General features: G+C 43.7%; 1 protein-coding gene across 4 annotated transcripts in view; it reads left to right on the plus strand.

The window, feature by feature from the left end:
• The window catches only part of LOC110528839 (WD repeat-containing protein 47), a 42,207-nt gene that overhangs the window by 14,856 nt on the left and 11,315 nt on the right, over positions 1 to 16,036 (plus strand). For all 4 annotated transcript variants that reach the window (XM_036986095.1, XM_036986015.1, XM_036985987.1 and 1 more), the window contains exons 7-8: positions 8,194 to 8,293; positions 9,666 to 9,838. In XM_036986095.1, coding sequence (XP_036841990.1) covers positions 8,194 to 8,293; positions 9,666 to 9,838 — 273 coding nt within the window. The remainder of the gene's footprint in view (positions 1 to 8,193; positions 8,294 to 9,665; positions 9,839 to 16,036) is intronic.

Raw genomic sequence — 16,036 nt, forward strand, 5'->3', positions numbered from 1 at the left:
CCTAACCTACACCCCAACCTACACTAACCCTAACCCAACCTACACTAACCCTAACCCAACCTACCCTAACCCTAACCCAACCTACACTAACCCTAATCCAACCTACACTAACCCTAACCCAACCTACACTAACCCTAACCCAACCTACCCTAACCCTAACCCAACCTACACCAACCCTAACCCAACCTACACTAACCCTAACCCAACCTACACTAACCCTAACCCAACCTACACTAACCCTAACCCAACCTACACTTGTGTAGATCTGAAAGGAATGAATAGATAGGCATTTTCCTAAACGCTCTGTTGTATATGCGGCCTGTACCGGTCGACTGTTCTGTAGCCAAACGATGATGATGATGCTGGTGGTCTAAATGCAATATGGTACTAGGCCTCCCTAGGGTGTAGGAGCTGGTTTGGGATTGGTTGAAAGTGTGCTTGTTTTGCAGTGTATGCCATTTTTGGAGAGGACACTGTAAACCTGTTCCTGCCAAGCCTATAGTCATTTTTGGAGAGGACACTGTAAACCTGTTCCTGCCAAGCCTATAGTCATTTTTGGAGAGGACACTGTAAACCTGTTCCTGCCAAGCCTATAGTCATTTTTGGAGAGGACACTGTAAACCTGTTCCTGCCAAGCCTATAGTCATTTTTGGAGAGGACACTGTAAACCTGTTCCTGCCAAGCCTATAGTCATTTTTGGAGAGGACACTGTAAACCTGTTCCTGCCAAGCCTATAGTCATTTTTGGAGAGGACACTGTAAACCTGTTCCTGCCAAGCCTATAGTCATTTTTGGAGAGGACACTGTAAACCTGTTCCTGCCAAGCCTATAGTCATTTTTGGAGAGGACACTGTAAACCTGTTCCTGCCAAGCCTATAGTCATTTTTGGAGAGGACACTGTAAACCTGTTCCTGCCAAGCCTATAGTCATTTTGGAGAGGACACTGTAAACCTGTTCCTGCCAAGCCTATAGTCATTTTTGGAGAGGACACTGTAAACCTGTTCCTGCCAAGCCTATAGTCATTTTTGGAGAGGACACTGTAAACCTGTTCCTGCCAAGCCTATAGCCATTTTTGGAGAGGACACTGTAAACCTGTTCCTGCCAAGCCTATAGTCATTTTTGGAGAGGACACTGTAAACCTGTTCCTGCCAAGCCTATAGCCATTTTTGGAGAGGACACTGTAAACCTGTTCCTGCCAAGCCTATAGTCATTTTTGGAGAGGACACTGTAAACCTGTTCCTGCCAAGCCTATAGTCATTTTTGGAGAGGACACTGTAAACCTGTTCCTGCCAAGCCTATAGTCATTTTTGGAGAGGACACTGTAAACCTGTTCCTGCCAAGCCTATAGTCATTTTTGGAGAGGACACTGTAAACCTGTTCCTGCCAAGCCTATAGTCATTTTTGGAGAGGACACTGTAAACCTGTTCCTGCCAAGCCTATAGTCATTTTTGGAGAGGACACTGTAAACCTGTTCCTGCCAAGCCTATAGTCATTTTTGGAGAGGACACTGTAAACCTGTTCCTGCCAAGCCTATAGTCATTTTTGGAGAGGACACTGTAAACCTGTTCCTGCCAAGCCTATAGTCATTTTTGGAGAGGACACTGTAAACCTGTTCCTGCCAAGCCTATAGTCATTTTTGGAGAGGACACTGTAAACCTGTTCCTGCCAAGCCTATAGTCATTTTTGGAGAGGACACTGTAAACCTGTTCCTGCCAAGCCTATAGTCATTTTTGGAGAGGACACTGTAAACCTGTTCCTGCCAAGCCTATAGTCATTTTTGGAGAGGACACTGTAAACCTGTTCCTGCCAAGCCTATAGTCATTTTTGGAGAGGACACTGTAAACCTGTTCCTGCCAAGCCTATAGTCATTTTTGGAGAGGACACTGTAAACCTGTTCCTGCCAAGCCTATAGTCATTTTTGGAGAGGACACTGTAAACCTGTTCCTGCCAAGCCTATAGTCATTTTTGGAGAGGACACTGTAAACCTGTTCCTGCCAAGCCTATAGTCATTTTTGGAGAGGACACTGTAAACCTGTTCCTGCCAAGCCTATAGTCATTTTGGAGAGGACACTGTAAACCTGTTCCTGCCAAGCCTATAGTCATTTTTGGAGAGGACACTGTAAACCTGTTCCTGCCAAGCCTATAGTCATTTTTGGAGAGGACACTGTAAACCTGTTCCTGCCAAGCCTATAGCCATTTTTGGAGAGGACACTGTAAACCTGTTCCTGCCAAGCCTATAGTCATTTTTGGAGAGGACACTGTAAACCTGTTCCTGCCAAGCCTATAGCCATTTTTGGAGAGGACACTGTAAACCTGTTCCTGCCAAGCCTATAGTCATTTTTGGAGAGGACACTGTAAACCTGTTCCTGCCAAGCCTATAGTCATTTTTGGAGAGGACACTGTAAACCTGTTCCTGCCAAGCCTATAGTCATTTTTGGAGAGGACACTGTAAACCTGTTCCTGCCAAGCCTATAGTCATTTTTGGAGAGGACACTGTAAACCTGTTCCTGCCAAGCCTATAGTCATTTTTGGAGAGGACACTGTAAACCTGTTCCTGCCAAGCCTATAGTCATTTTTGGAGAGGACACTGTAAACCTGTTCCTGCCAAGCCTATAGTCATTTTTGGAGAGGACACTGTAAACCTGTTCCTGCCAAGCCTATAGTCATTTTTGGAGAGGACACTGTAAACCTGTTCCTGCCAAGCCTATAGCCATTTTTGGAGAGGACACTGTAAACCTGTTCCTGCCAAGCCTATAGTCATTTTTGGAGAGGACACTGTAAACCTGTTCCTGCCAAGCCTATAGCCATTTTTGGAGAGGACACTGTAAACCTGTTCCTGCCAAGCCTATAGTCATTTTTGGAGAGGACACTGTAAACCTGTTCCTGCCAAGCCTATAGTCATTTTTGGAGAGGACACTGTAAACCTGTTCCTGCCAAGCCTATAGTCATTTTTGGAGAGGACACTGTAAACCTGTTCCTGCCAAGCCTATAGTCATTTTTGGAGAGGACACTGTAAACCTGTTCCTGCCAAGCCTATAGTCATTTTTGGAGAGGACACTGTAAACCTGTTCCTGCCAAGCCTATAGTCATTTTTGGAGAGGACACTGTAAACCTGTTCCTGCCAAGCCTATAGTCATTTTTGGAGAGGACACTGTAAACCTGTTCCTGCCAAGCCTATAGTCATTTTTGGAGAGGACACTGTAAACCTGTTCCTGCCAAGCCTATAGTCATTTTTGGAGAGGACACTGTAAACCTGTTCCTGCCAAGCCTATAGTCATTTTTGGAGAGGACACTGTAAACCTGTTCCTGCCAAGCCTATAGTCATTTTTGGAGAGGACACTGTAAACCTGTTCCTGCCAAGCCTATAGTCATTTTTGGAGAGGACACTGTAAACCTGTTCCTGCCAAGCCTATAGTCATTTTTGGAGAGGACACTGTAAACCTGTTCCTGCCAAGCCTATAGTCATTTTTGGAGAGGACACTGTAAACCTGTTCCTGCCAAGCCTATAGTCATTTTTGGAGAGGACACTGTAAACCTGTTCCTGCCAAGCCTATAGTCATTTTTGGAGAGGACACTGTAAACCTGTTCCTGCCAAGCCTATAGTCATTTTTGGAGAGGACACTGTAAACCTGTTCCTGCCAAGCCTATAGTCATTTTTGGAGAGGACACTGTAAACCTGTTCCTGCCAAGCCTATAGTCATTTTTGGAGAGGACACTGTAAACCTGTTCCTGCCAAGCCTATAGTCATTTTTGGAGAGGACACTGTAAACCTGTTCCTGCCAAGCCTATAGTCATTTTTGGAGAGGACACTGTAAACCTGTTCCTGCCAAGCCTATAGTCATTTTTGGAGAGGACACTGTAAACCTGTTCCTGCCAAGCCTATAGTCATTTTTGGAGAGGACACTGTAAACCTGTTCCTGCCAAGCCTATAGTCATTTTTGGAGAGGACACTGTAAACCTGTTCCTGCCAAGCCTATAGTCATTTTTGGAGAGGACACTGTAAACCTGTTCCTGCCAAGCCTATAGTCATTTTTGGAGAGGACACTGTAAACCTGTTCCTGCCAAGCCTATAGTCATTTTTGGAGAGGACACTGTAAACCTGTTCCTGCCAAGCCTATAGTCATTTTTGGAGAGGACACTGTAAACCTGTTCCTGCCAAGCCTATAGTCATTTTTGGAGAGGACACTGTAAACCTGTTCCTGCCAAGCCTATAGTCATTTTTGGAGAGGACACTGTAAACCTGTTCCTGCCAAGCCTATAGTCATTTTTGTAGAGGACACTGTAAACCTGTTCCTGCCAAGCCTATAGTCATTTTTGGAGAGGACACTGTAAACCTGTTCCTGCCAAGCCTATAGTCATTTTTGGAGAGGACACTGTAAACCTGTTCCTGCCAAGCCTATAGTCATTTTTGGAGAGGACACTGTAAACCTGTTCCTGCCAAGCCTATAGTCATTTTTGGAGAGGACACTGTAAACCTGTTCCTGCCAAGCCTATAGTCATTTTTGGAGAGGACACTGTAAACCTGTTCCTGCCAAGCCTATAGTCATTTTTGGAGAGGACACTGTAAACCTGTTCCTGCCAAGCCTATAGTCATTTTTGGAGAGGACACTGTAAACCTGTTCCTGCCAAGCCTATAGTCATTTTTGGAGAGGACACTGTAAACCTGTTCCTGCCAAGCCTATAGTCATTTTTGGAGAGGACACTGTAAACCTGTTCCTGCCAAGCCTATAGTCATTTTTGGAGAGGACACTGTAAACCTGTTCCTGCCAAGCCTATAGTCATTTTTGGAGAGGACACTGTAAACCTGTTCCTGCCAAGCCTATAGTCATTTTTGGAGAGGACACTGTAAACCTGTTCCTGCCAAGCCTATAGTCATTTTTGGAGAGGACACTGTAAACCTGTTCCTGCCAAGCCTATAGTCATTTTTGGAGAGGACACTGTAAACCTGTTCCTGCCAAGCCTATAGTCATTTTTGGAGAGGACACTGTAAACCTGTTCCTGCCAAGCCTATAGTCATTTTTGGAGAGGACACTGTAAACCTGTTCCTGCCAAGCCTATAGTCATTTTTGGAGAGGACACTGTAAACCTGTTCCTGCCAAGCCTATAGTCATTTTTGGAGAGGACACTGTAAACCTGTTCCTGCCAAGCCTATAGTCATTTTTGGAGAGGACACTGTAAACCTGTTCCTGCCAAGCCTATAGTCATTTTTGGAGAGGACACTGTAAACCTGTTCCTGCCAAGCCTATAGTCATTTTTGGAGAGGACACTGTAAACCTGTTCCTGCCAAGCCTATAGTCATTTTTGGAGAGGACACTGTAAACCTGTTCCTGCCAAGCCTATAGTCATTTTTGGAGAGGACACTGTAAACCTGTTCCTGCCAAGCCTATAGTCATTTTTGGAGAGGACACTGTAAACCTGTTCCTGCCAAGCCTATAGTCATTTTTGGAGAGGACACTGTAAACCTGTTCCTGCCAAGCCTATAGTCATTTTTGGAGAGGACACTGTAAACCTGTTCCTGCCAAGCCTATAGTCATTTTTGGAGAGGACACTGTAAACCTGTTCCTGCCAAGCCTATAGTCATTTTTGGAGAGGACACTGTAAACCTGTTCCTGCCAAGCCTATAGTCATTTTTGGAGAGGACACTGTAAACCTGTTCCTGCCAAGCCTATAGTCATTTTTGGAGAGGACACTGTAAACCTGTTCCTGCCAAGCCTATAGTCATTTTTGGAGAGGACACTGTAAACCTGTTCCTGCCAAGCCTATAGTCATTTTTGGAGAGGACACTGTAAACCTGTTCCTGCCAAGCCTATAGTCATTTTTGGAGAGGACACTGTAAACCTGTTCCTGCCAAGCCTATAGTCATTTTTGGAGAGGACACTGTAAACCTGTTCCTGCCAAGCCTATAGTCATTTTTGGAGAGGACACTGTAAACCTGTTCCTGCCAAGCCTATAGTCATTTTTGGAGAGGACACTGTAAACCTGTTCCTGCCAAGCCTATAGTCATTTTTGGAGAGGACACTGTAAACCTGTTCCTGCCAAGCCTATAGTCATTTTTGGAGAGGACACTGTAAACCTGTTCCTGCCAAGCCTATAGTCATTTTTGGAGAGGACACTGTAAACCTGTTCCTGCCAAGCCTATAGTCATTTTTGGAGAGGACACTGTAAACCTGTTCCTGCCAAGCCTATAGTCATTTTTGGAGAGGACACTGTAAACCTGTTCCTGCCAAGCCTATAGTCATTTTTGGAGAGGACACTGTAAACCTGTTCCTGCCAAGCCTATAGTCATTTTTGGAGAGGACACTGTAAACCTGTTCCTGCCAAGCCTATAGTCATTTTTGGAGAGGACACTGTAAACCTGTTCCTGCCAAGCCTATAGTCATTTTTGGAGAGGACACTGTAAACCTGTTCCTGCCAAGCCTATAGTCATTTTTGGAGAGGACACTGTAAACCTGTTCCTGCCAAGCCTATAGTCATTTTTGGAGAGGACACTGTAAACCTGTTCCTGCCAAGCCTATAGTCATTTTTGGAGAGGACACTGTAAACCTGTTCCTGCCAAGCCTATAGTCATTTTTGGAGAGGACACTGTAAACCTGTTCCTGCCAAGCCTATAGTCATTTTTGGAGAGGACACTGTAAACCTGTTCCTGCCAAGCCTATAGTCATTTTTGGAGAGGACACTGTAAACCTGTTCCTGCCAAGCCTATAGTCATTTTTGGAGAGGACACTGTAAACCTGTTCCTGCCAAGCCTATAGTCATTTTTGGAGAGGACACTGTAAACCTGTTCCTGCCAAGCCTATAGTCATTTTTGGAGAGGACACTGTAAACCTGTTCCTGCCAAGCCTATAGTCATTTTTGGAGAGGACACTGTAAACCTGTTCCTGCCAAGCCTATAGTCATTTTTGGAGAGGACACTGTAAACCTGTTCCTGCCAAGCCTATAGTCATTTTTGGAGAGGACACTGTAAACCTGTTCCTGCCAAGCCTATAGTCATTTTTGGAGAGGACACTGTAAACCTGTTCCTGCCAAGCCTATAGTCATTTTTGGAGAGGACACTGTAAACCTGTTCCTGCCAAGCCTATAGTCATTTTTGGAGAGGACACTGTAAACCTGTTCCTGCCAAGCCTATAGTCATTTTTGGAGAGGACACTGTAAACCTGTTCCTGCCAAGCCTATAGTCATTTTTGGAGAGGACACTGTAAACCTGTTCCTGCCAAGCCTATAGTCATTTTTGGAGAGGACACTGTAAACCTGTTCCTGCCAAGCCTATAGTCATTTTTGGAGAGGACACTGTAAACCTGTTCCTGCCAAGCCTATAGTCATTTTTGGAGAGGACACTGTAAACCTGTTCCTGCCAAGCCTATAGTCATTTTTGGAGAGGACACTGTAAACCTGTTCCTGCCAAGCCTATAGTCATTTTTGGAGAGGACACTGTAAACCTGTTCCTGCCAAGCCTATAGTCATTTTTGGAGAGGACACTGTAAACCTGTTCCTGCCAAGCCTATAGTCATTTTTGGAGAGGACACTGTAAACCTGTTCCTGCCAAGCCTATAGTCATTTTTGGAGAGGACACTGTAAACCTGTTCCTGCCAAGCCTATAGTCATTTTTGGAGAGGACACTGTAAACCTGTTCCTGCCAAGCCTATAGTCATTTTTGGAGAGGACACTGTAAACCTGTTCCTGCCAAGCCTATAGTCATTTTTGGAGAGGACACTGTAAACCTGTTCCTGCCAAGCCTATAGTCATTTTTGGAGAGGACACTGTAAACCTGTTCCTGCCAAGCCTATAGTCATTTTTGGAGAGGACACTGTAAACCTGTTCCTGCCAAGCCTATAGTCATTTTTGGAGAGGACACTGTAAACCTGTTCCTGCCAAGCCTATAGTCATTTTTGGAGAGGACACTGTAAACCTGTTCCTGCCAAGCCTATAGTCATTTTTGGAGAGGACACTGTAAACCTGTTCCTGCCAAGCCTATAGTCATTTTTGGAGAGGACACTGTAAACCTGTTCCTGCCAAGCCTATAGTCATTTTTGGAGAGGACACTGTAAACCTGTTCCTGCCAAGCCTATAGTCATTTTTGGAGAGGACACTGTAAACCTGTTCCTGCCAAGCCTATAGTCATTTTTGGAGAGGACACTGTAAACCTGTTCCTGCCAAGCCTATAGTCCATGTGGATATTTTGTCCTTGTGTCAACAGGATTGCCCCACCGGTTCTGGTTCTGGCCTCCAGTGGACCAAATGTCATGCGCACCCCTCTGGCCCCCGGGGCGGACGGTGGGCCACCAAACGAAAAAGAGGTAATTTCAACCCCTTGTATCAACGCAAGGCATTTCCTGTGATTATAAGGTTTAGCGAGACCAGCGTATATAACTGTAAATGCCCATCACTAACATTTCTGTGTATTTCTGTCATTTCCTGCAAACAAGATTGCACCCCCATCTGGCCATTCAGGAAAAAAACATTAGGCCATACATTATAAAAGGGAATACATATTGATCTCTGTCTGTCTGTCTGTTTCTCTCTCTCTGTTTGTGTCTGTCTGTCTCTCTCTCTCTGTTTGTCTGTCTGTGTTTCTCTCTGTCTGTTTCACTCTCTCTGTTTCTGTCTCTGTCTCTGTTTCTGTCTGTATCTCTGTTTCTCTGTTTGTCTGTCTCTGTCTCTCTCTCTCTGTTTGTCTTTCTCTGTTTCTGTCTCTCTCTCTGTTTCTGTCTCTCTTTGTTTGTCTCTTTCTCTCTCTCTTTGTTTGTCTCTTTCTCTCTCTCTTTGTTTGTCTCTTTCTCTCTCTGTTTGTCTGTCTGCTTCTGTCTGTTTCTGTTTCTGTCTCTCTCTGTGTGTATGTCTCTCTCTTTGTTTCTCTTTCTCTCTCTGTTTGTCTGTTTCTGTCTCTCTCTGTGTGTCTGTCTCTCTCTTTGTTTCTCTTTCTCTCTCTGTTTGTCTCTTTCTGTCTCTCTCTGTGTGTCTGTCTCTCTCTTTGTTTCTCTTTCTATCTCTGTTTGTCTCTGTTTCTGTCTCTCTCTGTCTGTTTCTGTCTCTTTCTCTCTCTGTTTCTCTGTCTCTCTTTCTCTCTCTGTTTGTCTGTGTCTCTGTCTCTCTTTCTCTCTCTGTTTGTCTGTCTCTGTTTCTCTCTTTGTTTCTCTGTCTGTCTCTCATATGGTCTCTCTCTCATGGTATCCCCCACACCCCCATCTCCTCACCCACTGACTTTAGTTACCCATAAATCCAACGACCTCGTCCACGGGGGAGTCGACCCCACAGACACCCTGTCATCTGACGGGGGAGTCTATGAGCTACTGCCGACCGCTTCATCTGCTGCGGGGGCCATAATTTGACGACACAGGGTCACGGACAGCGGTGTACAATCTGCTTTGATGGCTGGTCTTGACACAGCCAGCCTGCTAGCACACTCATTGCTCATTTTAATATATCTCCGAAGCCCAGCAGCTTTAGATTGGATTTTTCTGTGCATGCATAGAGTCACATTAGAGAGATGAAGAGTTGGCCCGTTGTGTGTTTGATGTGGATTAGCTTCGAGGCCTTGCTGAGAGGGCTGTACTGTAGTTTGCCGCGTGTTTTGGAGGTAACGTCATGACCTGACATAATGGTTTTGTTTCGTTCTTGGTGTACTATATTCGTCTATCGTTCTAAATGCGTGTGTGTCTTCCTCGACAGCACGACGGTGAGCAGATCCAGGAGTACTACAGGCAGAAGAAGCGTGTCCAGCAGCACCTGGAACAGAAGCAGCAGCAGAGACAGCTGTACCAGCAGATGCTGCTGGAGGGAGGGGTTCACACACAGGAGGGGCCAGATGCCCAGCATAACCTCACTGAGAAGTTCCTCAACAGGTTAGAGACACACACACACACACAGGAGGGGCCAGATGCCCAGCATAACCTCACTGAGAAGTTCCTCAACAGGTTAGAGACACACACACACACAGGAGGGGCCAGATGCCCAGCATAACCTCACTGAGAAGTTCCTCAACAGGTTAGAGACAACACACACACACACACACACACACACCTGGAGGGAGCATAACCTCACTGAGAAGTTCCTCAACAGGTTAGACACACACACACACACACACACCTGGAGGGAGCACAACCTCACTGAGAAGTTTCTACATCTTATGGTCCACTTATTAGTGGTTAAGAGCGCTGGGCTAGTAACTGAAAGAGCGCTGGGCTAGTAACTGAAAGAGCGCTGGGCCAGTGACTGAAAGAGCGCTGGGCTAGTAACTGAAAGAGCGCTGGGCCAGTGACTGAAAGAGCGCTGGGCCAGTGACTGAAAGAGCGCTGGGCTAGTAACTGAAAGAGCGCTGGGCCAGTGACTGAAAGAGCGCTGGGCTAGTAACTGAAAGAGCGCTGGGCCAGTGACTGAAAGAGCGCTGGGCCAGTAACTGAAAGCTCACTGGTTCGAATCCCTGAGCTGACTAGGTGAAATATCTGTCTATGCCCTTGAGCAAGACACTTCACCCTAATTGCTCCTGTAAGTCGCTCTGGATGAGATCGTCTGCTAAATGACTAAAATATAAATTAATAATAAGTCAAATATAAATACATTTAAGATATTTCAGAACAAGTAATATCCGAAATAGACCTACAGCACCAGTCAAACGTTTGGACACACCTACTCATTCAAGGGTTTTTCTTTATTTTTACTATTTTTTTCCATTGTAGAAAAACTATGCAGTAACACATATGGAATAATGTAGTAACCAAAAATGGTTTTCTAAAAATCAATTAGCCATTTAAAATGATAAACGTGGATTAGCTAACCCGATGTGCCATTGGAACACAGGAGTGATGGTTGCTGATAATGGGTCTCTGTACGCCTATGTAGATATTCCATAAAAAATCTGCCGTTTCCAGCTACAAAAGTCATTTACAACATTAACAATGTCTACACTGTATTTCTGATCAATTTGATGTTAGTTTAATGGACAAAAAAAAATGCATTTCTTTCTAAAACAAGGACATTTCTAAGTGAGCACAAACTTTTGAATGGTAGTAATGTAAATGTCTAAAAACCTGTTTTTGCTTCGTCATTATGGGGTATTGTGTGTAGATTGAAGGGGGGGGGGGGGGGGCAATCTAATACATTTTAGAATAAGGCTGTAACGTAACAAAATGTGGAAAAAGTCAAGGGGTCTGAATACTTTCCGAATGAACTAATAGTTAGATGAAAAGGTTTACATGCTTTGCAAGAAGAACCACAGTGAACATGTTATTTGTTTTGAAAGCAGATTTAGATTATTTGAGTTTGAAAATTATTTAGTCTGTAACTTTAAAAATATATATATATTTTTGTTGTCATTGAGTCTAAAATGTAAACTATCATGTTGATCTCATTGACTGTCCTGATCTTTGATCCACAGCTCCATTTATGAATTTGAATTCTCCAGCAACAGATTGTTTGTTGTGGCTTCAACAATGATTACGGCTACAATTTATAAACAAATTGTATTACATGTTGTGATATCCAATTAAACAATGTTAGCATGAACACAATTGCGTAGTTACCACACTGCTTAGTAGCTATTAAGTAGTAGATTCCCAAACAGCCAACAGTAAAACAATAGTCATTAGGCTGGAATTGTGCAGTAATACCAATAAGAAGTGTTTGTTAACCAGTAGGTCACAAAACTCTGCTCATCTCTACTCAAATCACAACATCATCACTACTAACTGACCACTCATGTAGTAAATAAAACAAAACATGTGTTATTGAGGTAACATGAGGTCGTGATGAATAGTAAAATTGAAAAATAATTTGCTTGTGGCTATATACTGCCATCTGGTGGTGACTAGAAACAATTGCATAACGGGAACGATTACAAACCTGACAGAGCTTGAGAGGATCTTTAAAAAAATATATATATATATATATTTCACCTTTTATTTAACCAGGTAAGCTAGTTGAGAACAAGTTCTCATTTACAACTGCGACCTGGCCAAGATAAAGCAAAGCAGTTCGACACATACAACAACACAGAGTTACACATGGAGTAAAACAAACATACAATCAATAATACAGTAGAAAAATCTATATACAGCATGTGCCTATGAGGTAGGATAAGAGAGGTAAGGCAATAAATAGGCCATGGTGGCGAAGTAATTACAATATAGCAATTAAACACTGGAATGGAAGATGTGCAGAAGATGAATGTGCAAGTAGAGATACTGGGGTGCAAAGGAGCAAGATAAATAAATAAATACAGTATGGGGATGAGGTAGATTGGATGGGCTATTTACAGATGAGCAATGTACAGGTGCAGTGATCTGTGAGCTGCTCTGAAAGCTGGTGCTTAAAGTTAGTGAGGGAGGTAAGAGTCTCCAGCTTCAGTGATTTTTGCAGTTTGTTCCAGTCATTGGCAGCAGAGAACTGGAAGGAGAGGCGGCCAAAGGAAGAATTGGCTTTGTGGGTGACCAGTGAGATATACCTGCTGGAGTGCGTGCTACGGGTGGTTGCTGCTATGGTGACCAGTGAGCTGAGATAAGGCGGGGCTTTACCTAGTAGAGACTTGTAGATAACCTGTAGCCAGTGGATTTGGCAACGAGTATGAAGCGAGGGCCAGCCAACGAGATCATACAGGTCGCAGTGGTTGGTAGTATATGGGGGTTTGGTGACAAAACGGATGGCACTGTGATAGACTGCATCCAATTTGCTGACTAGAGTGTTGGAGGCTATTTTGTAAATGACATCGCCGAAGTCAAGGATCGGTAGGATGGTCAGTTTTACGAGGGTATGTTTGGCAGCTTGAGTGAAGGATGCTTTGTTGTGAAATAGGAAGCTGATTCTAGATTTAATTTTGGATTGGAGATGTTTAATGTGAGTCTGGGAGGAGAGTTTACAGTCTAACCACACACCTAGGTATTTGTAGTTGTCCACATATTCTAAGTCAGAACCGTCCAGAGTAGTGATGCTGGACGGGTGGGCAGGTGCGGGCAGCGATCGGTTGAAGAGCATACATTTAGTTTTACTAGCGTTTAAGAACAGTTGGAGGCCACGGAAGGAGAGTTGTAATGACATTGAAGCTTGTCTGGAGGTTACAGTGTCCAAAGAAGGGCCAGAAGTATACAGAATGGTGTCGTCTGCGTAGAGGTGGATCAGAGAATCACCAGCAGCAAGAGCGACATCATTGATGTATACAGAGAAGTAGCCTGCCTATACATCTGCAGAGAACAATGGGAGAAACTACCAAAATACAGGTGTGCCAAGCTTGTAGCGTCATACCCAAGAAGACTCAAGGCTGTAATCGCTGCCAAAGGGCTTCAACTGAATACTTATGTCAATATGATATTTCAGTTGTTTTTTTCTTGCAAAAATGACAACCTGTTTTTGCTTTGTCATTATGGGGTATTGTGTTTTAGATGAGGAAAAAATACAAATTAATCAATTTTAGAATAAGGCTATAAACATAACAAAATGTAATGACACATTATTTTTATACCGTGCCTAATAATTTTGAAAGTATTCAGACCACTGAATGGTTCATCCTTGGGAGCAATTTCCAAACACCTGAAGGTACCACGTTTATCTGTACAAACAATAGTACGCAAGTATAAACACCATGGGACCACGCAGCTGTCATACCGCTCAGGAAGGAGACGCGTTCTGTCTCTTAGAGATGAACATACTTTGGTGCGAAAAGTGCAAATCAATCCCAGAACAACAGCAAAGGACCTTGTGAAGATGCTGGAGGTAACAGGTACAAAAGTATCTATATCCACAGTAAAACGAGTCCTATATCAACATAACCTGAAAGGCCGCTCAGCAAGGAAGAAGCCACTGCTCCAAAACCACCATAACAAAGCCAGACTACGGTTTGCAACTGCACTGCAATGTCCTCTGGTCTGATGAAACAAAAATATAAATGTTTGGCCATAATGACCATCGTTATGTTTGAAGGAAAAAGGGGAGGCTTGAAAGCCGAAGAACACCATCCCAACCGTGAAGCACGGGGGTGGCAAAATTGGTGGTCAGAACTGAAAAAGCACGTGCGAGCAAGGAGGCCTGTAAACCTGACTCAGTTACATCAGCTCTGTCAGGAGGAATGGGCCAAAATTCACCCAACTTATTGTGGGAAGCTTGTGGAAGGCTACCCGAAACATTTGACCCAAGTTAAACAATTTAAAGGCAATGCTACCAAATACTAATTGAGTGTATGTAAACTTCTGACCCACTGGGAATGTGATGTCAGAATAATAGTGGAGAGAATTATTTCTTTCATTTCACATTCTTAAAATGAAGTGGGGATCCTAACTGACATAAGACAGGGGATTTTTACTAGGATTAAATGTCAGGAATTGTGAAAAAATGAGTTTAAATGTATTTGGCTAAGGTGTATGTAAACTTCTGACTTCAACTGTAGATGTTTGCAATCATATATAGATCTCTATCTATCCAGACTCTGACAATGCTTGTTCTAATATTGTATTCATTTATTTTTATTTTTACTGTTTTGGTTATTATAAAAATGACCAGTGTTCAATGACTATGTAAAGAGGGCAGCAGTCTCTAAAGTGCCCAGTTGAGTAACCAGGTGGTAGCTGGCTAGTAATGGCTATTTAACAGTCTGATGGCCTTGAGATAGAAGCTGTTTTTCAGTCTCTCGGTCCCAGCGTCCACCACTTCAACCTCCTGTTTATCTAGCCATTAACCCCTCTAACCTAAATTAGTCCTTCCTTCCATTACAGATACATTCTTTCATCCTCTGTCCATCAATCACCTTAACATTCTTTCACCTGTCATTATGTCACCTCTTCCCTCTGCTCCAGCTTTGTGGCTCCCATCTTGACTGTCGGAGGCTTGAAAGACTAAACGTTCAACTCTGGCTGAAGATCGTAGTCCAATCCTACTCTATCATATACAGTGGGGCAAAAAAGTATTTAGTCAGCCACCAATTCTCCCACTTAAAAAGATGAGAGGCCTGTAATTTTCATCATAGGTACACTTCAACTATGACAGACAAAATGAGGGGAAAAAAATCCAGAAAATGACATTGTAGGATTTTTTATGAATTTCTTTGCAAATTATGGTGTAAAATAAGTATTTGGTCACCTACAAACAAGCAAGATTTCTGGCTCTTACAGACCTGTAACAACTTCTTTATTAAGAGGCTCCTCTGTCCTCCACTCGTTACCTGTATTAATGGCACCTGTTTGAACTTGTTATCAGTATAAAAGACACCCTGTCCACAACCTCAAACAGTCACACTCCAAACTCCACTATGGCCAAGACCAAAGAGCTGTCAAAGGACACCAGAAACAAAATTGTAGACCTGCACCAGGCTGGGAAGACTGAATCTGCAATAGGTAAGCAGCTTGGTTTGAAGAAATCAACTGTTGGAGCAATTATTAGGAAATGGAAGAAATACAAGACCACTGATAATCTCCCTCGATCTGGGGCTCCACGCAAGATCTCACCCCGTGGGGTCAAAATGATCACAAGAACGGTGAGAAAAAATCCCAGAACCACACGGGGGGACCTAGTGAATGACCTGCAGAGAGCTGGGACCAAAGTAACAAAGCCTACCATCAGTAACACACTACACCGCCAGGGACTCAAATCCTGCAGTGCCAGACGTGTCCCCCTGCTTAAGCCAGTACATGTCCAGGCCCGTTTGCTAGAGAGCATTTGGATGATCCAGAAGAAGATTGGGAGAATGTCATATGGTCAGATGAAACCAAAATATAACTTTTTAGTAAAAACTCTACTCGTCGTGTTTGGAGGACAAAGAATGCTGAGTTGCATCAAAAGAACACCATACCTACTGTGAAGCATGGGGGTGGAGACATCATGCTTTGGGACTGTTTTTCTGCAAAGGGACCAGGACGACTGATCCGTGTAAAGGAAAGAATGAATGGGGCCATGTATGGTGAGATTTTGAGTGAAAACCTCCTTCCATCAGCAAGGGCATTGAAGATGAAACGTGACTGGGTCTTTCAGCATGACAATGATCCCAAACTTACCGCCCGCGCAACGAAGGAGTGGCTTCGTAAGAAGCATTTCAAGGTCCTGGAGTAGCCTAGCCAGTCTCC

This window comes from Oncorhynchus mykiss, chromosome 1 (assembly GCF_013265735.2).
Source record: "Oncorhynchus mykiss isolate Arlee chromosome 1, USDA_OmykA_1.1, whole genome shotgun sequence".
NCBI lineage: Eukaryota > Metazoa > Chordata > Actinopteri > Salmoniformes > Salmonidae > Oncorhynchus > Oncorhynchus mykiss.